Source organism: Suncus etruscus, chromosome 13 (genome assembly GCF_024139225.1).
Source record: "Suncus etruscus isolate mSunEtr1 chromosome 13, mSunEtr1.pri.cur, whole genome shotgun sequence".
NCBI lineage: Eukaryota > Metazoa > Chordata > Mammalia > Eulipotyphla > Soricidae > Suncus > Suncus etruscus.
Window position 1 is genome coordinate 27,978,458 of NC_064860.1, and position 22,303 is coordinate 28,000,760.

General features: G+C 38.5%; 2 protein-coding genes across 3 annotated transcripts in view; both read left to right on the forward strand.

Annotated features, from left to right (window-relative positions):
* FAM162A (family with sequence similarity 162 member A) overlaps window positions 1-22,303 on the forward strand; it is a 497,431-nt gene that overhangs the window by 157,351 nt on the left and 317,777 nt on the right. The gene's annotated exons all lie outside the window — the stretch shown is intronic.
* On the forward strand, window positions 11,752-20,642 carry DTX3L (deltex E3 ubiquitin ligase 3L). 2 transcript variants are annotated; one of them, XM_049785886.1, is made up of 5 exons: window positions 11,752-12,101; window positions 13,836-14,047; window positions 16,098-17,717; window positions 18,331-18,548; window positions 19,590-20,642. In XM_049785886.1, exons 1-5 carry the CDS (start codon window positions 11,918-11,920, stop codon window positions 19,657-19,659), a joined length of 2,304 nt encoding a protein of 767 aa, XP_049641843.1. In that variant the 5' UTR covers window positions 11,752-11,917; the 3' UTR covers window positions 19,660-20,642. The 2 variants fall into 2 exon arrangements, with proteins under 2 accessions (XP_049641843.1, XP_049641844.1); XM_049785887.1 differs by lacking the exon at window positions 18,331-18,548 and having other exon boundaries at window positions 19,590-19,655.

Genomic DNA, 22,303 nt, shown 5'->3' on the forward strand with positions numbered 1-22,303 from the left:
TCTTATATATATGTATATATATATATACATATATATTTGTTTTTTTAGCCACAACAGGTGACATTCAGGGATAACTCCTAGCTATGCACTCAGAAATCACTCCTGACTTAGGGGACCAGATGAGATGACAAGGGATCGAACTGCAGACTGTCCTAGGTTAGTATGTACAAGGCAGATGCCTTACTGCTTGAGCCACCACTCCTGCCCCAATAGTTATTATTCTTAGTGTCTATTTCCATATGTAAATGAAGCTTCCCCATCCTTGTTGTGGATCTGCTTAGTAGGAAATTTGTATAGAAAAGCTGTGGTTGGGTTATGAGCTCAGGTTAAAATTAGGTTACAGAGATTGTTTAGCTTGTTATTTTTACCCTCATATGCACCAGAAATATCATGTGGCATTGTTCCTTTTTGCATAGGCACACTAAAATGGGGAAATCTTTCATATAGAAAGAAGTTCTTATGTAATAGAGATAGGAACTCATACATTTTATAGTGCGGGGCTGCCTTTCACCCTTAACATTTGTCATGGAGACTTGACTTAGGCCTCAATGGATCAGACATCGACTGTCCAACCCTGAATCTCAATTGGTATTGCATAGTTTATGGCACCAGCAATACGAATCAAACTCACCCTGGGGGAGGCTCAAATGTCTCCATGGTACAAACCTGCTCCAGGGTAGGTCAATAAGGTATCCTGACGACCAGGAAACAGCAACAACTTGATCTACAGGTACCACCCAACAATACGATGAAATCAGAAGATGCTCCATCCTAGAATCTGCTCAAGAACCAAGATCTCTAAGACACAAGACTGACTACAACAACTGCAACTAAACATAATTTGTCGTGGACCACAAAGAAAGACTTTATCTTAAGCTTCACCCTTGGACCTGTGCAAAATCCAAAATCTTTAACCTCGGAAGACTGACTTTGACAACCATGACTAAGCAGAACTTTCTCTGGAACCATAGAGACATGCCAGAGCCTGTAGTCAGTCTTTTGACAGTATGCTTCATGGGTGGAGACACCCTTTATCTCTTAGTTCAATGGGATTTCCTTTCTAATTTTCCCCAACAATTGCTGTGAATATTCAAAATAAGTAACACTGAAAACTATCATAACAATGTGAATGAATGAGAGAAGTAGAAAGCCTGTCTCAAGTACAGGTGTGAGGGAGATCCAGGAAATTGGTGGTGGGAATGTTGCACTGGTGAAGGGGGTGTTCTTCACATGACTGTAATCATACAACTATAATCATGTTTGTAATCACGGTGTTTAAATAAAGATAATAAAAAAAAGCCACATCTGCCCTTCTCCCTGCCATTCTTCTTCTTCTTTTTTTTCTTTTCTTTTTTAAATTTTACTTATATTATAGATAAGGGCTTCTGCATTTTTCATAGAACTTTCAAACTTGATTCATTACTATCTGTCTCATATTTCTATGTCTTCCTACAAATTGATAAAAGAAAAAATAAGTGTATGGGGCCCAGGGGCCAAGCAGTCTCAGGAGAATTGAGTGGGTAAACATTGGGGTCAGATCTAAATACCCAAGACAAAGTCAAAGACACCAGAATCAAGAGACCTAAACTACAACAAACTAAACACAAAATGAACTTGTTACATTGGTAATCCTGGGGATTAGGGGTGGATAAATGGAATGCATATGGTGAACTATGGTGGAGGGAGGTCAACACTGGTGATAGGAATGGCCCTAATTCACTGTCACTAAATGCCTGATATAAAACTGTGAAAGACTTGTAATTCAGAATGGTTTCAAAAAAAAAAAAGAATTACAAAAGAATTACAGCAGTTTTACTGAAGGCTGAAGGCAGTCGTGGATATACTGAAAAAAATTCAACAAAGCAAATGCCTCACCAAGAATACTTTATCCAGTCAGACTCTCATTCAGATTTGAAGGAATGATACAAAATTTCACAGGTAAACCAGAGATCAGGATTTCACAGGCTGATAACCATATTTAACAAAAAATTTAAAGGGATTGTTTTAAGACAAATCCTACAAACATGCCACATTTATACATAAAGACTGCACAAAACTCCATGACAATAATTTCTTTCATTGTCAATGGTCTAAATACATCAATTAAGAGACACAGAGTAGGAGCCAGAGAGATAGCATTTGCTTTGAAATCAACTGACCCATGAAGGACCCAGGTTCAATTCTTGGCATCCCATATAGTCCCTTGAGCCAAACAGGAAATTGTTCCAAGTTAACCCCTGAGCGTCACCTGGTGTGCCCCCCCCCCCCAAAAAAAAAGAAAGAAAGAAAGAAAGAGAGAGAGACACATACACACACAGAGTGACAAAATGGACTACAAAACTGAGGGATCAAAGTCCAGAAATGGGATTGCTGAGAGGTAAGCAGGATCAGCTTGGCTCACAACACAGGAAAGATGGAACACTGTAGGTGGGTCATGAGAGGACTGCTGGATTGCTGAGAGGTAAATAGGACCAGCTTAGCCTGCCTCATGAAGGAATTTCTGAATAATAAACAGGACCAGTTAGGTCATGATGCTGAAGAGGTGAGACCAGTGCACTGCTAGAAAAGCAACTCCACTCCAAGGCTGCACATTTCTTCTAAACATGAGCTCCAGTACAACATGCAAAAATACCTACCACCACACTGCCAAGGTTATAGTAGGAAAACAAAACAGAATACCAACATGCCCAGTGTACGATAGTTCAGAAGACCCAACTAGTTATAAGACAATTATATAACCTCTATGATAAAGATTTTGAGAGGCAATGTGGAGGATGTTCAAAGAACTCCAAGAAACTAAAGAATGAGCAGAACAAACAACCAATAAGACTCAATAGGATATGAGAGTAGAAAAGAGAAAACATCAATACAGAAATAACAGAACTGAAAATATTGGTAGACAAAATGAAAAATTCACAGAAAGGCCTCATCAGCAGAGTAACAGTTGGAAGATGAGGTGTATACACTTTCATATAGCAGAAAAAGTTGAAATAAAGCCTTAAAATAAATGAATAGAAGATGGCAAAAATCCTCAAAATAAGCAAACAGACAACAATAGAACTTTGAGATAATTCAATAGGAAGAACATAAGAATGATTGTGGTCCCAGAGAGACAGGCAGAAAACCCTGTGAAGAAGTAACAGTCAAAAAGAAATTATTTCTGAGAAGTTGCAAGCCCATTAATGCACATCTTGAATGTTGAAAGAGTACCAACTATATAAGAAACCCAAATAAAAGCACCCCATGGCACAACCTAGTCATAAGTCACCTAGAAACATCTCTAGTGGCTTTAATTACTCAAATAAATTTAATCTGTGTAGCTATATCCATCTGGATGGCACTATTAAAATCTTAGGGGAGGGGGCGAGAGTAATAGCAAAGTGGGTAAGGCAATGTGTCTTGCATGCAGTGACTTGCATCCCAGCATCCCATATGGTCTCCTGAGCCTGTCAGGAGTCATTTCTGAGTGCAGAGCCAGGAATAATCTCTGAGAGCTGTTTGGTGTGGCTCAAAAACCAAAAGAAAATAATCTTAGGAGAGTCACTACTAGGATTAGGTAGGTTTCATCTTATAGCCCTTGTTGAACATGAAAGTCAGTGGGTCGGGGCCGGGCGGTGGCGCTCGAGGTAAGGTGCCTGCCTTACCTGCGCTAGCCTAGGAGACGGACCGCGGTTCGATCCCCCGGCGTCCCATATGGTCCCCCAAGCCAGGAGCGACTTCTGAGCGCATAGCCAGGAGTAACCCCTGAGCGTCACCGGGTGTGGCCCAAAAACCAAAAAAAAAAAATATTTAAAAAAAAAAAAAAAAAAAAAAGAAAGTCAGTGGGTCATGTCTTCCAGACAATTTTAGCTCTGGTCAGATGTGTTTCACATCACAGAGCAAAAAAAAAAAATAATAATAATAGGTATCCTAAAAGAACATGTGTGCTGGTGTATACTGCCTCTAAATCTTCTCAGCACTCATGAAGGACACATCCTATCTATTTTTTTTTCAGAGGAGCAGAACAGGATGGTGGGCTAAATTCAGAAGTGCTCATGGGTATTTCTAATTCTTTGCTCAAAACTGATTCCTGCCAGTGTCTGGGGGACTATATATGGTTATGGAGATTAAGCCTAGGTGGGCTGCAACCAAGGCAAGCACCTTAACCTCTATACTATCTCTCCTGTTCTTCTTTTTCTGTCTGCACCTTTCTCCAACAAAGTAATATTTGAGCAAAATATTCAGAGTGAGAATGATTACCTGATTTATCAATGTAAGTTGCTTCTCTAGGACCCTGTGAAGAAAAATATGAGAGTAGTTTAAAGATGAAATCACATGATCACAGGTAACGAACGATATGTATTACATTCAAATAATCCTTGCTAAAAGTACTGGTTTTGATGGAAGAAGAAATGTACACCTCTGTATTAATCTGTGTGCTTGAAATATTTAAAATACTAAATATTCCAGCAAACATGATTCTACCATGCTTCCTATAGGCCAACGCCCTTCAAATTTAGGATTGGAGAATGGTGCTTGGAATTTCCAGAGCTCAGAAACCAAAATGACCCCAAACTCTCAGATAGACATTTAATTTCCAAATTCCTAAGCAATTTCTTTAAACACAACAAAAGAGATATGCACCTCATGGACTGAACATTCCTGGTAGCTACACAAGTCAGAGTCCACTTTCAATTGCTTATATTACAATGCAAGTCTCAATCTGGAATGTAAGCTAAACAGATATCTTGTCTTTGTTCTCTATTTTTATTTATCATCCTTCTCCCCCTTCTCTTGCAAAAGGGGAATTCTGCTGAATGAGTAGATAGTCAAAATTTGATACTAAAATGGCACTTTCAAAACTCATCCATCCACATGCTGTCTCATTTAATTGAGTTTTTTTGCCCAAGCCACACCCGGCAGTGAGTAATTAGGACATACTCTTGGTGCTATGCTCAGAGTTCACTCCTGGTTATTCTGTGAGACCAATTTAGTGCTGGGCATCAAACTCAGAGTGGCAGTGTGCAAAGCAAGTTCCCTATCTGCTGCACCAGATCTATAGCCTTTGCTGGCTTTTTTAGTAGTATTATCTTATTCTTGGTTCTCCCATGATGCAAGAAGTATTACCAATACAACTGAAGACACCAGATTTCTTGCTGTTATAAGAACATGGACTGACTGAGGTTCATGATTTAGACAGATTGATGCCTTTTACCTTGAAAGAATCCATTCTTCACTTCTCTGAGATAATACGCTTATACTCGCTTGCACTTCTGAGCAGAGTTCTCAAGTATGGAAGCCACTCTAGGAATAAATAGAAAACAAGCATTGAGCACCATCTTAGGGAATTTAGTGACAATCCTCCATAGTAGGAATAAACATGATTTCTGAGTAGTTTTCAATTTAATTGATGAAATTGTTTTTATTGCTACTTCTTATTTCACAACCTTTACAAACAGGTTCCATTAAAACCATACCAGCTGTTCAGCGAAAGAAAAGAGCCATAGGAGCAACAGCAGATAAAGCTTCTGGAGGATATGAGACTGGAAAGATAGTAGCAGGATGTTGACCTTTCAGAAGTCGATGATTCAAGAGGAAGAAAAAGCATTCAAAGAACACTGAGCACTGAGGAATCCTCAGCTTTATGAGTACTGGAGAGTAAAAGAAAGGGGAAACAATATTGAGTTTGTTTTAGAATTTGTGATAAGTATCTTTTTTGTTTGTTTGTCTTGGGCCACACCCAGTGATGTTTAGGGGTTACTCCTGGCTATGTGCTCAGAAATCGCTCCTGGCTTGGGGGACCATATGGGACCCTGGGGGGATTGAACCGGGTCCGTCCTAGGCTAGAGCCTTACCGCTCCACCTCTCCAGCCCCTGTTAATAAGTATCTTAATCTAGTTAATAAAGGAAATAATTAGATAAACATCCCAAATTCTAGAAAAACAAATATTAGAAGATATAACCAATTTTTTGAAACTATAATGGTGAAAATGTGTCTTTAAAGATACAGATGTGGGTTGGAGGTCCGTGGGAACAGTGGACACTGGTAAAGAAAAGTTCACACTGGTGACAGGTTGATGTCCGTGTGAGACCATTATATGTCTGAAACTCTGTTATAGACAACTTTGTAGATCATGGTAACTTTTTTTTTTGTCTTTGGGTCACACCTGGCAGAGCTCTGGAGTTTCTCCTGGCAGGCTTTGGGGACCATATGTGATGTCAGGGATTGAACCTGGGTTGGCCATGTGCAAGGCCAACACCCTAGCTGCTGGGCTATCGCTTTGTTCCCAATCATGTGGCCTTAATAACAACAACTACAACAATATTAAAAGACACAGTTGTCAATACTTGCTCACAAAGTTGCTTTTAGTTCTCTGAAATGATAAGACCTTTAAAACAAACATTTTATATAATTATTTATGGCATTAGAATAAATTCATATGGTCAAAAAAAGCAGCAAGTTCAGTGTAATCCTAAAATGCAAAGACAAAGTACATTTTAGAAGCCTTTTTAAATTTTGTTTATTTCTTTTCATGGTTATGTTCCCCCTTTCCTTCTTGTTGCCATGATTGGTAGTCATACACCTGGTTAGGGGACTTCAATGCTTTTGGTTGTAGTGCATATTAAGGGCTTCAGTTTAGTTTTGGTGCTTGTATGTACTAAGCCGTAGTGTCCTATACAGTGCATATTTATGGTGTTGAGGGTCATAAAGAACAGTGCCTCTGGAATCACACATAGGCACCTAGGGCAGTGTCAGGGAATAAATTAGTAGCCTCTTGCAAAGTTCTATCATGGGGCCCCAAAATGCATATTTGCCCAAATGCTGTTTTTGGAAAAAAGAAAAGACTTCAGTGCCTGTTTTGGCCTGGACTTCTAATGAGCTTTGACTTTAGTTGGGCTTGCACTTATTTTCTTAAGGCTAAGTCTCTGGACAGACTCCTGCATACATATTAGAGTATAGGGTGGAGGGGTGCAGAATTTTTAACTATAAGGATAATTAAGGGCTGGTAGTTAGAGAAGTAGTGGGCAGGGGGCTTATCTTGAATGTAGATGACCTGGCTTTGCTGTCTGACACCACATACAATCCCTAAAGCCAAGAGTGATCCCCTGAGTAGAGAAGTAAGTCCTGAGCGTCACTGGTTTTGGCCCAAAACAAAAACAAATATAAAAAAGAAAAGAAAAGAAAACAAAACAAAACAAAAAACAAACCAACAATGATAAAGAAATAAGGAGCAAATTATCCCAAATTTTCTATATCTTTTATTTTATTATTTACTATTTATTAGAATTGTTGTAAGTTTTGGATCACACCCTTCAAAGGCTTAGAGCTCTTACCTGGCCCCATCATTTTCAAAAAATAACAATAAAAGTCCTCCCAACATTTTATCATTAGATTCTACTATTGTTTCTTTCTTCTCAGGGAGAGTATGAAGGACTTTACTTCTTCTCCATGTATCTGCGCCATTAATTGCTGTAATCTATCTCCCCACTTCTGCCCAGCATTCTTCCATGTAGTTAATCCCAATGGATTATTTTGTGTAATGATATTTATGCAATTCTTATAGAACTTCATTATTTGTTTGTTCGGACTTTGCTTAGCCTTCACTGTTATCTGCAATTGGTTCTTGTCTGAAAGGTAGAGGTTTAGGGCCCATCTGAGGCTCAGAGGCTACTCCTTGCCCTGTACTCAGGGGTCACCCTTATCAGTGCTTGGGGTACTATATGCAGTGCTGGAGATCAAACCAGAATTGGTGTTAGGCAAATATCTTAACACTAGCACTATCTCTCAGGGCTCTTCCCTTCGTCCTTACATTGTCTTAGACCTTTTCCCAGGATTTATTTCTAAGGCCCACCCATAGTTATTTGCCCTAAGTTTTTGTCAGAAACACTTCTTATTTTATTTTACCTGTTCTCTAGGGTACTTGTACACTCTTTATGGCTGTATTCTACCAGTTTCAAAAATTATTACTATATCTGTATCCTAATGCTATGGCTTTCTTGAGCCTTATCTTTCCAACTCCACTTGGATGTCTTATAGTTTTGTTATTATAGACTCTGCAAAACTGGACCTATCGTCTCCTCACTCCCCATTCCTTTCTCCACAATACATACTATCCTCAGTCAACTCCTTCAAAATCACTGCATGCTATCTCTACTGAATTTTAAAATTTAGTAAACAATCTAATTTACCCATTATATTCAGAAATCCAAAATTTTTTATTTTTGTCCCCTACCCAGTCCATATATGGATCCTTACTACTAAATCACTCTCACATATGTTCCTATCATTCTTGTCCACTGATAAATACCATTTCACTTTGGGGCCTCTTTCCTGAGTTATGGAAAACATGTGTTAAAATATTTAAATGTCTGGTGAAGGGGTATTCTTTTTTTTTTATAACTAAAGCCCAACTACAAATATATTTGTAATAATGGTGCTTAAATAAAAATATTATTGAAATACTTAAATGTATTTAATTTTATATTCTTTTTTTGTTTTGTTTTGGGGCCATACCCAGTAACACTCAGGGGTTATGCCTGGCTATGCGCTCAGAAATCAATCCTGGCTAGGGCGACCATATGGGACACTAGGGATCAAACCGAGGTCCCTCCTGGGTCAGCAGTGTGCAAGGCAAACACCCTACTGCTGCGCTGTTACTCTGGCCCCTTAATTTTATATTTATATTTATATTTTATATTTATTGTTTGAATAAGTATAAAGGGCACTAGTTCAAATTCAGGAAGTATATAATGCTCCCTCCTAATCCCTCACTAGATTGCCTTATTCCATCGGAAATCAATATTATTTTGATGTATTTTTATCTGAGAGGTAAAGATCTTATACTTACACTTCTGCATCTTGCCTTTTCCATTTTATGTTTCATAGGGATCTTTCCACATTAACAGACAGCTTTGTTATTTTGCATTCCCATAGCATAGTTTCACTATATGTTATTTTACTACTAGCCTCTTTATTTATGAATATTTATCTGAAAATTAGGTAGGATAAACAAGTGGATAAAACCAAAGAGCAAGTGGACAAAAACCAGATGATCTCACTCATCTGTGGTACATGATGAGTATAGATAATATCAATTGATAATAAATCCTGGTCACTGGATTTAGACTCGAGAATATCATGTTGGGGACAAAGGAGAAAAATGAGGTGAACAGTTTTAACATAAAGGCATTAGTAGAGGGTCTTGATCATTTGGTGGTGGTAAAGTGATGTAATAATATGCAACAAAACAAAAATTATCAATCAACAAAAAGTAGTAGTGTTGAGGAGAATTAATAGGTGATATAGAACAATGTAAAAGATGATATAGAGCAAGGATGAAATAGAACAGTGGTAGAAGGTCAGTGGCACTTCTGAGATGGTGGTGGTATGCAGTAACTGTGTACACAAATAATATAAACTTAAATATGATGGTAACTTCTTTAAAAAAGAAGTGTGTACATGATTTGCAACATACAGGAGTAAATCAAAGGGGCAAACTTCTAGACGTAGATTATCAAATCATAAAGTATGTGTAGTTCTGATAGTACTGTCAAGTTGTTTTCCATAAAAAATGATCTATTTGTAGTCTTGCCAGCCATATACAATAGACATATATTGATCTATTTCCATTTTTACTAGCCATGTACATATATAGAGAGCGCAATAATATTGAAATGGAAAAGAAAACTTAATTCAGATACTCTTAAGCCAACTAAGAATGAAAAGTTGGTCCCTGGGATTTATGGGTACCCATTTATGCTGTCTGTGCTGACTCTAACTGCCTGATAGATGCTGGAATTTGTGAGCAACCATCTAGACTGGCTCTTGATAAATTATAGGAAAGTATGCAGTATAAAAGAGGTCATTTTTTAAATTTTTGGGCCATACCTGGCAGCACTTAGGGGTTACTCCTGGTTCTGTGCTCAGAAATAACTCCTGGCAGACTCGGAGAACTATATAGGATGTCAGGGATTGAACCCTGGTCAGCTGCGTGCAAGGCAAAAACCTACCTGCTGTGCTGTGGTAAGGGCTCCAAGAGATCATTTTCTAATCCTTTCAGTAACCCTATCTTGTTCCCCTCAAATCTTGTCAGGATGTCAAGGACAATGTTTTGCTCTCACTACAGATTTCTGTCAATCTTGCATGCTCTTAATTGACACATTGTAATGTAAATTTAGGGTTTAAATGTGACGCAGTCTGAGTCATTCATGGCAGGTTTGAGGTCCTGCCCCACTGCACAGAGAGCTAACAGAATAAAAAATTCCTATTCTCCTAACTTGGTTTTTGTAGCTCTCATTTGAATTTGAGTAAATTTATCTTCAACACCAATTTCCTAAAATACATACCTGGAAGGTCACTCAGTTGTTTTCCCTGCTTACAATTTTGTTTCTCCCCCCAAAATTTAACAAAATGTTTCACCATCTAGCCTGTGCTGCCAGTAGGGGGCCGTGAATCACAAATAGCTCTTGAAAAACTGTGGCTAGGGCCCGGAGAGATAGCACAGCGGCGTTTGCCTTGCAAGCAGCCGATCCAGGACCAAAGGTGGTTGGTTCGAATCCCGGTGTCCCATAGGGTCCCCCGTGCCTGCCAGGAGCTATTTCTGAGCAGACAGCCAGGAGTAACCCCTGAGCAACGCCGGGTGTGGCCCAAAAACCAAAAAAAAAAAAAAGAAAAAGAAAAACTGTGGCTAGTGCCAAGGGCACTGTGATGGGTGAAAGCAACACTGGATTGAATAGATATATGTAAAAAAAAGAATTGTGAAAGATAATTCTTACAGTTCTAGCATTGATTCAGGATGAAATGATTCATTTTAAGATACAGGAGTTAACGGCATCATTAACTTTACTGATTTATGTATATTTTTGTGATTTTTTTATTAATAATTTTTATTTTGACCTAAGTGGATTACAAATCTTTCACAGTAATATTTTAGGTACATGGTGACATTGAATCAGGGGCATTCCCACCACCAATGTTGTCCTCTCTCCACCACTGATTTATATTTTAAAGAACATGGCTGCTAAAAGAAAAAAGTTTCAGGGTTGGAGGCGTGGCTTACAGGATTTAGCATACGCTACGCATGCTGAAAGCCTGCTTGGATCCCCAGCACTGAGCTGTCTCTAGTCCCAATAAATCCCCCCCAAACACACAGGCACGCGTTAAATTACATATGTACCTCTCCCATAACATTAAGAAAGGGAAAGGGAAAAGTCCCAAGGGGAGAGCCAGCGGAGGAAACAAGTGCTACATTTTAATGTTGGTGAACAAGTTCAAATTTTCAGAAAAATACAATTTGAGCAACTTGAATTCAGAGTGAACTGCATTATAACCGCAAGTAATAGCAACAGTTTAAAGAATCGTGACTTTTTAAAAATTTCCTTTCAACTCTTTTCTTAGAAGAGGGCTCTGGGGTCCCCTAGCTAACTTCTTCCCCCCCCCTTTTTTTTTAATAATTCCTTAATCTAAACACCATGATTACAAACATGTAGTTTGGATTGCAGTTGGGTTTCAGTTATAAAAAAAAAAAAAACAACCAACCAACAAACAAAACCACCATCTCTTCCCTATGGAACTTCTCTTTGGCTTCAACCTTAGATTGTCTACCTTAGATTTTCAACCTTAGATTTCTACCTGGGAACTCCCGGCCCTGAATACCCTCCTCTAGTACCCCAAAAAGGCGCCTCTTAGACGACGAGCACGCCCCAAATCCACCGCCCAGGAATGGGGGACCCAGAGCTACTCACCAGGCTGACTGCTGCAGGGAGGGAAGGTGGCTGTTAGGAGCGAGGCTGGGGCTCTGCGGGGAACAAGAAAGGCTCCCCAGGAAAACGAAACTGAAACATTTCTGTCCGAGGCTGCTGGGGCGGAGTACCCTGCGGCCCCATTTCCCGTCCTTTTGAGTCCCGAGCGGTTGCTACGACCCCGCAGTCCAAAGCCATGGCCTGCAGATCCGACCCGCCATCCCCGATGCTTGTGCGGGTGAGCCACTCCGGTCCCCGGCTACATCGAAAGCTGGAACTCTACTTCCAGAGCCGGTCTTCGGGGGGTGGTGAGTGCACGGTTCGTCCCCACGACCAAGGAGGCCCGGACACTTTCCTGGTGAGATTCCAGGCCAGGGCAGGTGAGCTGCGCCCCAAGCCCTTACCCTGGCCCCATCGAGTGTCAGAGCCCTCTCCCACTTGACCGTGGAGATCATGCTAGGCTGGGGCAGTCCGGGATTTAGGGAGAGGTTGGGTGGGATCAGGGAGTTCATGGTCTATATTGGTTGGAATTTCCGGGGCTTGGAAAGGGACTTAAGTTTCATGTTTTCCATAGAATTGAACTGGGACCTGGAGATCATTTCAGAACTCTTTATGGGGAGGCAGGGACACACTGGATGGTGCTCAGGATTTACTCCTGGCAGTACTCCAGGGTCCTTTTGAATCCTGGTTCATACAGCCACAGCTGTATTGCTTGCTGCTCAACTTTTTTTTTTTTTTTAATTTGAGACTTAATACTGTATAGAGCCTTACACCGTAGTGTGTTCTTTTTATTTGATTCATCACTGGTTTACAATATTTTCGGGGGCTTAGTTACACACGTCTCTCTCTGTGTGTGTGTGTGTGTGTGTGTGTGTGTGTGTGTGTGTGTGTGTGTGTGTATCTATCTATCTGGTAATCACTGAGTCTAGGAATTAGATTTTTGTTGCCTTTTGTAAATGCTTTTGCAATAGTAATTTTTGTTCCATCATGAAACCATCTGGAATCATCTTTCACTTAATGAGTTTTTTTTCACTTAGCATAATCACCTCAAGATTATTAATTATGTCCTAAAGAAAAATGTGATATCTTCTTAAATGGCAAAGTAGTATGTGCTTCAGCTTTTGTAATTACTCATTTGTTGATGGGCATTAGTTGATTCCATGTATAAAAACTTGATTCCATGTTTTTTTTTTTTTGTTTTGTTTTTTGGGCCACACCCGGCTTTTGCTCAGGGGTTACTCCTGGCTATCTGCTCAGAAATAGCTCCTGGCAGGCACGGGGAACCATATGGAACACCGGGATTCGAACCAACCACCTTTGGTCCTAGATCTACTGCTTGCAAGGCAAACGCCCGCTGTGCTATCTCTCCGGGCCCTGATTCCATGTTTTTAATGAAAAGACATTGTTCTATTATCATCAAACTTTTTTTCAACAGTAAAACTTAAGAGGTCCTCTTTAGAGTTTTGAATAGAGCCTGGAGAGACAGTAAAGGACTTAAGGTGTTTTACACCTGCTATGAGAGCTGAACCATCCTATCTCTGGCCCCCTATTAATATATATATATATATATATATATATGTATGTATGTATGTATGTATGTATGTATGTATGTATGTATGTATGTGTATCTATAGTCACCAGCAGGGGTCACTTCTGAGTACAGAGCCAGGAGTAGACCTGAGTTCTCAAAGTATGGCTTCAACAATCCCTTCTCTACCACCGAATTAGAGTTTTTAAATAGCTAGTTGCCATGTTCCTTATCATTAATCTACTTTTCCAAGAGTGGAAAGCAGCTCTTACTGAGAGCTTGAGGGGAAGAGTAAATGTGCATGAATAAGAAAATTATTTAAAATTGGAATATATGGAACAGAGAAAGTCCAGGGGTAAAGTGCTTGCCTTACACACAACTGACACTGATTTGATCCCTGGCATCACTTAAGATTCCCCCAGCAGTGCTAGGAGTAATTTCTAAACTCAGAATGAGTAGTAAGCACTGAGTTCTGGTAAGTGTGACCCCAAAATCAAAATCAAAATATAGGTTACATGTCAAATATGTGAAATATTTCAAATCTCCAATTTCTATGTAATAAGTTTGTTTAATTTCTCCACTGAAGATAAAGAGAGAGTATTGAAAAAGGAAAATCATAATATTACACTTGATGATAAAATTGTGACAATTTACCTGGATCCCACTGAAAATCCAACGGAGATGAATACCCAACTCAGAAATTCTTCATTGACTCAAGTAAGAGAAGAGCAAAGGTCAGATGAGAAGCATCTAAATGAAGAATATATTCCAGACACTGTGGCTTCCTGTGTCCAAAAGGTATTTACCATAGTACATTTGTTTCTAGTACTATAATTAAATAAGGAAGGCGGGTGTTCTGCCCTGAGCAACAACACCCTTAGGAGTAGGTTTGCTTTTTTGTTTTCTTTTAAGTGCTATTTCCTTTCCAAATTGCATTATTGATCTTCTTACTATTTACAGAGAGAGATCTTAACTCCAAGTTTAGCAGAATTTTAGGCACAGGCACACAGAAGTAATTATACAGACCAGGTCCATGCTAGCACTAGGGCATTACATAGAAAAACAATAAGAAATAAACACAATCAGAAAAATTATTCTGGAGAGATGTGTGCTAAGAAGAACATATGGGCTTTTTGCCATTTAGAGTCAAAGAGCCAGAGCTATGAAGGAGAAGTAGTATTACCTCTGTCTAAGAGTAAGAAATAACTTCTCTAAAAGGTTACATTTGCCAGAAACTGGAATTATGAGAAGGAGCCAGCCATTTAAAGTCATTTGACAATGTATTATCAACTGCCTGCTGTGTTCCAGGCTTCAGCCAGTAACTTAGGATATTCTGCCACAAGGGACCTTCAATTTAGTGATGGAATCAGACCATAATAAGAAATATAGCATATGATATTTGCCAATGTCAATATTAGGAAGGGAAATATGGCAAAGGAAATGGCCCACTAGAAGTAGGATGACAGGAATATCTCTTAAATTTTAAGTATTAATAAGGTAAAGTAACTGGACACATGGATTTCGGGGCATAGAATGTTTGAGGTTGAGGGAAGCACAAGTACTGAGATATGTAACCCTTCCATTTGATCCCCTTCAGGCAGGAAATTAGATCCAGAACACCCTCTTTTAGGGAAGGAGGACAGATTTACATTTCCAAAGGGTCTTTCTGGCAGCTTTATGGAGAATGGGAATTCTAATGGGCAACAGTGAAAGATCAGAGCCCAGATACAAGGATTGTAGAGGACCAATTATTAAATGATTATAGCTTGAATTTTGTGTAGTGTAGTAATGTCCACGGTTTATTCTTGATTCAGTGCTCAGAGATCACTCCTGACTATGATTGGGGGACCAGGGGATGTTGAGGATGGAATTCAGGCCTCCCCCAAACAATGGATCATTCTCAAGAAACAGTTTGAAGGCAGAAGCAGTATGTGCAAAGTAACATGAGAAATGGGGAAACAAAACATTAGAAACATTCAGTTTGTCTCTTTCCCTTTTAGGCATAATGTAGTATGTTTGTTTTATATTTGGCATTCTAAAGGTCAGGGTTTATAGCGTTCATAAACATTGCATTTAGGTAAGTATTAACTCCTTAAATTAAAAAAGGAGGGTAGCAGAGAGATAGTCTAGTGGGTAGAGCACTTGCCTTGCATATGACTGACCTGGGTTCAATCCCTGGCATCCCGTATCATTCTCCCAAGCCCGTGAGAAGCAGTTCCTGAATGCAGAGCCAAGAGTAAACCCTGAGCATTGCTAGGTGTGGCCCCCAAACAAAAACAAACCAAAAACAATTTAAAAAGTAGAGTCTGGGAAGATAGCTCATATGGTAGAGTCCTGGGTTTCATCTCCAACATTGTAATACCAACTCAGCACCTTGTGGTGTGGCATCTGGTCCCCCAAACACTACCCAGTATAGACAACCATATTTTAAACAAAAAGAGGCAGAGTTGAAGAAGAAAAAACCAATAGGAAAAAGGAATCATTTTTAGAATTATCCATTCCTTCCTGGTTCAGAGACTCTGCAACTTGCACAGAAAGCTGAATTGCTTTCTCTCTGCCTCCTTTTCCAAGGGCAAGCAGATATAGGAAGCTCTAAAATCTAATATTTTGGTCCTTAAAGTTTTTTTTCTTCAAAATGCTAGTGCTTAGATTCTATATTAACAATAGGATCTTGGAACTAGTCCTGAGTCTGACAGGGCTGAGCACTTCTGGGCTAAGAACCTTCTACAGACACAGAAAGAAGTATGCCTGAAGGAGCAAGGGTTTATGACTGCTTCCATATATTCTCCTGAGAGGTGATGGGAGCCTGGATATCTGTGAGATTTCACTTGTTTCTTTCAAATTCCAGATCTTTCTTGATGTCACCGCTGATCTGAATTGTGACCTGTTTTCTAAAGAGCAAAGGAACCATATCTCCACTCTCTGCCCCAATATCAAAAAAATGGAGGGCAGCAAAGGGATAGAGAAGGTGTGTGGTGACTTCAGAGATATTGAAAAAATATATCACTACTTGAGCAAGCAACTACTTGACAATGAATTGAAATGTGGCTCTTCCACTTTACTAGAGGAGAGTCAATTACTCCATCCACCAAGCTGGAACAACAGTGTTAGTTTACTGGAGAGGCAACTGCATTACCCATCAAGTTCAAACAATAATGTAAGTTTACTTCATGAGAAGCAACTACTTACTCCCTCAGAACTACAAAACAGGTCTGAAGAAAAAAACATGCATTGTGAAATTCCTTTGCTTTTCTTTGAATATTTCAAATATGTCTCTCCCAATAAATTAGAATCCATAGAGAGAAAATTTGGTATAAAAATTAAAATTCAGGAATGTTCACCCTATGTCCATTTAGACTTCATCAAAAATCAATCAAATAACTGTAACCTAGCTCTTAACTCTTTTGCTAGTGAATTTCAAAAGGTTACAGTAGCTCTGAAGGAGGAGCATATCATTTTACCAGATAATGAGAAGCCACATAAAATCAAACAGAAATTGGTCCACCTGTTTGAAAAGCTCCTCATAAAGGAGAATAAAAAAGGATTAACTCTCATTGGGACCCAAGATGATATCACAGCTGCCAAACAATTTCTTGCTTCCTCAACTCCTGAAAGTCTTACTAAGGTATCTTTGAAAATACAGCCTCCTGAATACATGATGAATGGAATTGGGGTTGATACTCCCCAGTTAAAGCTTTTGAGAACTGAATTATGCCAGAAAATATCTGAGATAGAAAAAACATATGACTGTCAAAGTCGTGTTTCAGAAGGAAACCAGAAAACTTACATTATATTTGAACCTAAGAACAAGGAATTAGATTTGTCTGTGCATGCATATGTAAATTTCATCGATGCTTATCAAGATATTTCAAGTCAGTTGACAAAAGAAATTCTTTTATTGAAATCTTTGGGCAAGAAGAAAAAGCACTTGCAAGGCAAAAAGTTCTCTGATGATTTTAGGAAAAATCATCCAAATGTACACTTTGTGTCAAATCAAGAGACAATGACTTTGATTGGGTTGCCAAGTCTCCTGGAGAAGGCAAAGCAGTATGTCTTACAAGAAGAGGGAATGTCTTTATTAACTAGAGAGAAATGGAGTGGGGATCCTCAAACAACTGTGGATGTTGATAGTAACAATTCAAAGATAGCTCCACCAACATTCCAGCATTCAGCCAGTGCTGGGAACACAGGAATGGATGAGAATAAGAATCAATGTATGATCTGCTTGGATACCATTCGTAACAAAAAAGTGCTCTCAGAGTGTAAACATGAGTTCTGCAATGACTGTATCAATAAAGCCATGAAATATAAACCATTTTGTCCTCTGTGCATGACTCCCTATGGTATCCTGACAGGGAACCAGCCAGAGGGTACCATGGATGTGTCTTTTTCAGAGTCTTCAATTTCAGGTTATGAACAGCATGGCACCATTATCATCACTTACAAAATGAAAGGAGGCATACAAACAGTAAGTGTTTTTGAGATACCTGGGTTTCTTTCCACTAAATTAGAATGTCTAGAGCAAAAGGCACTGTTCTGTTCTCAATCAGACATCAAGTTGCCTAAAAAGAGCATCATTTCAAGTCTCTGAAGCACTTTAAGTAGGGGTAACAGTAATAGAGTTTGCTTATCATGTAGCTCGTTTGAAGTCTCTTAAGACAGAAAAAAATGGTGGGAAACTGTTACAGTGAAGGGAGTTAGGAAGATGACCGTGTTCCCAGCATTAATTTAAAAAAGAGAAAACTAAGGGGCCCGGAGAGATAGCACAGCGGCGTTTGCCTTGCAAGCAGCCGATCCAGGACCAAAGGTGGTTGGTTCGATTCCCGGTGTCCCATATGGTTCCCCGTGCCTGCCAGGAGCTATTTCTGAGCAGACAGCCAGGAGTAACCCCTGAGCACTGCCGGGTGTGGCCCAAAAACAAAAAACAAAAAAAGAAAACTAAGAATGGTTGGGGATATCAGCAAACCTCCAATATATTTTTTTGTTTTTCATTTTTCCGATCTACAAATTGTGTATTTGTACAGATAGCATAATTTAGCCCCAGCCGTGTTTATGTGTGGCATTGTCTTGTCTTTATACAGGAAATGCACCCAAACCCAGGGAAGAGCTATCTTGGAATAGAACGAACAGCATACTTGCCTAATAATGAGGAAGGAAAGGAGGTTTTGAATCTGCTTCGAAGGGCCTTTGACCGAAAACTGATTTTCACAGTGGGGTATTCTCACACATCAGGAGTCTCAAATGTTATTACATGGAATGATATTCACCACAAAACAGCCACATTTGGGGGACCAGCACGGTGAGAACCTTTTGGAACATGTTTGCTAGAAAGAATAGGCATTTGTAAACTGCCTTTTTGAGGATGAGTCATATAAGGAAACTATAGCAATGTTACTCCTGGGTACAGTAATTTGAGCTGCTAACCCAAAATGGAATCTTGTATTTTTGTTGAATTTTGGTTTGGTTTGGTTTTGGGGCCATACCCGGTGACGCTCAGGGGTTACTTCTAGCTATGCGCTCAGAAATCGCTCCTGGTTTGGGGGACCATCTGGGACTCTGGGGGATAGAACCGAGGTCCATCCTGGGTCAGCCGTGCAAGGCAAAAGCCCTACTACTGTGCTATCGCTCTGGCCCCATCCAGTATAAAATCTTAAAGGCAGAGTCTTGGTTTGCATCATCTCTGTCCTTCTATCTTAGAGTATCAAACATTACTAAATTTTTCATGAAGGGTTAGAAGGTATTCAGAATCCTAGTTGAGTGGCATCAGAGGTGTATTAATATTGGGCTTTATGTCCATTTGAAAGGTAGGCTTTGCAAATTTTACTTAGTTTGTCTGTTTTAAAGATCACCCTTTCTATTCCCACTTCTTCCATGGGCCCATAGAGGTCTGGAATTCACGCTAGCAATATTCTAGAAAAAAAATCTTAGTTACAGGTGGTGAATTTTGCAGTATAGGCAAACATAAATTAGTCTCAGACTGCCTCAGTCAGACCTTTACTATTTGAAAGTGAAACCATCCTGAGATGTTTGCAAATTTTCTAGATTTGAAAATCCTCCATTATCACATGATTATTCCCCATAAAATATAGTATAATCTAACTTTATTATTCTCTGCTTACTATATACTTAAAATAAGCACCTTATTAGAAGGCAGGTCCTGGGAAGACAGCTAGGCTCGAATACTAACAAATGACTTCCATCTGTACTTTTACAAGTAATTTTAAGTTATCTGCCTATGGAATTGTTTTTGAATAATCATAATACTGAATCTTAATGCCACTGGGCAGATTTTTTAAAACCATTTGTGATGAAACTAAGGAATTTTTCCCCCTTTCTTTAGCTATGGATATCCTGATCCGAATTATCTGAAACGTGTCAAACAGGAGCTGAAAGATAAAGGAATTGAATAAGAAGTACTATTAGAATGTCTTGAACCAAGCTTTCAGAAGATTAAATAAAATCATTATCAATCAAATTTTATGTAGAAATGCCTGTTGAAATTGTCATCTCAAGTAGTAGTTTGTATAAGTGTTAAAACATGCTAGTCTGTCATTTTGGGGAGAGAAGTGGAATGCTATGGTCTAAAATTATTATTTGTTTCTATATGCTATGTTTTGTTTTGGGCCATGTCCAGCAGTACACGGGGCTTACTTAGAACTCTGGGCTCATAGAGCACTCCTGGCACGGCTTGGGAGGAATTAGGAGGAGTGTTGGGGATTAATCCTGGGTCAGTCACATGAAAGACAGGTACCATACCTACTATACAATATTTCCACCCCAAAAGGCTGAATTTCTTTTCTTCCTTTTTTCCTCCCAGAAAATAGAAAGTTTATTGAAAAGTGGAAGAGAAGAAACTAGATAGCCAGAGAGGAATCTAGCATAGAACTAAGTTACAAAACCTGAATATTTTACTCCAAAAAATTGGCTGTTGAGCATTGAATTCTGAACATTGACCAGACTTCTAGCTTGACCCTTGTTTTCTCTTGATTCTGTAATCTGCCATATGGGGTGCACATATTCATGAATGTCCCTTTCTCTAGATAATAGTGATCTGAGTATACTTCACTTCTGGTTTTACTAGATAAGTAATCTTACTTTTGTTCCCAGATTGTAATTTTCTTTTATAACCCTTTTAGTAGTTTTTCCATCTTTTCACTATGCTCCATCAAGTTGTCTTTTTGTCCTTACAATATATCACCCTAGCTGTTTATGGAGAAAGAAAAGGCAGGAGTTGAACTTTCCCTGAGGAATATATAACATGTCATAATTTACTTTCAAATGGTTTTCAAGAAGAAATCGATAGTAATAGGTTGTCTGGTTATTGTGTTTCTCCTAAAATGGTGAGATATCTTCTTTTTTCTTAAAAATATATATAACACACATGTACATTTTTTGTCAGTAATAATAGCTAAAGTTTATCATATAAGTAAGTTGTCCCTTAAAGACTTTATATATATAATAGATATGCTTACTAATAACAATAATTAATGCATAGAGAGTAAAAATACCTTGTTAAAGTTACAGAATTATTGTAAAAGTATTAGGATTTAAAGGATAATTTGATTGTAAGCTTTCTGTACCCCAGTTGCAATACTGAACCTCACTTTTCCAGAGAGCAGATCTAGGAGTTCCTATTTGTATGGATTTCTCAAATCAAAGGATGTTCTATTTGGAACACTGAAGACTGCACAATTTTATCCTTTGCCCAAACAATGGAAGAAATCTAAGATAACTGACATTTTTTTCTTATTTTATTGTCAGAATTTACATTTTATAATTTTTATACATTTTATAATTATTTTATAATTCATCAAAATCTTTATAGTGGTGTTTAATTGCTTTAAATCTGCTGTGAATAATCAGTATTATTAGTGAATAATTGTATATGCTGTGAGTAATATCTGTGTGAATAATTAGTGAGCTTTGGAAAACTGCTTTTGGTAAATACTTTAAATAAAATGTGATTCATACTAGAAATAAATTGTATTCTTTCCCCACACCTTTGGTCTTTTTTTTTTTTATTAGGGTTAGATTTTGGCTATATTTTACAAGACAGTGTAAAACACTATCCCATGTGTATACTGACATCTTTGTTTGGTTTTGTGTATTTGCTAAGGAGCATCACAGTATAACTTTAATAGCATTGACTATATTATCACTGTCACCAGAAACTATGAAAATTATAAAACTCATTACTCATGTAGATGATCAATTTATTAATAAAAGACATAATGCATGAAGTGACAGGTGCCAGAGATAATGTAGAGCCACTATGGGATAAATTACCTAAGCCTCAGTATCCTAAGGACACATCATTTTCTATAACTTTACACATATTTACCCACATAGAACTTCTCCAACAGTGTTTTTTGAAGGCTGCTGAAGGAAGCTTGAAATATACAGACACAGTGGATCAAATCATTAGCTGTTAGAGAATAAACTCAATTTCTAGCCCCTCTCCACCCTGGGGTCAGGTAGAGAAGAAAGCTCTAATCCTCTAATGTGATTGGTTCCTCAGGCAACCAATTTCCCACCTTCAGTTCTTTTCAAAAGTCACAAAGTTAATATGACAAAAACAAACAACCCATTTTTTTTTATCTCATTGGCATTTAAAGACTTCCAAGGGTTTGAGGTTTCCTGTGCCAGAAACAGGAATAAAAATTAAATATGTTTCTGTTTGTAAGTCATAACATCACAGTTAATATTAAAGCAGACATAACCCTAAAGGAGAATAGTCAAACCTTTATTGAACTTTCTTTTACTTATACAGTTCTTTAGTTAATTATAATATTTTCCTGATTCTCATTTGGCAATAGAACAAATTTCCTTTTGGATGCATCCTGGGTCCTCTAAAAATACATATGTTTGTTTGTTTGTTTGTTTGTTTATTTTTGATGATTATTTAAGCAATGTGGTTACAAAACAGTTCATAGTTGGGTTTCAATCATTGAATGTTCACCACCCTTAATCAAGATAACATTCTCACTATCAATGTTGCTCATTTATCTTCTCCTTCACCCCCTGCCTATCTTCAGGACAAACATTCTATTTCTC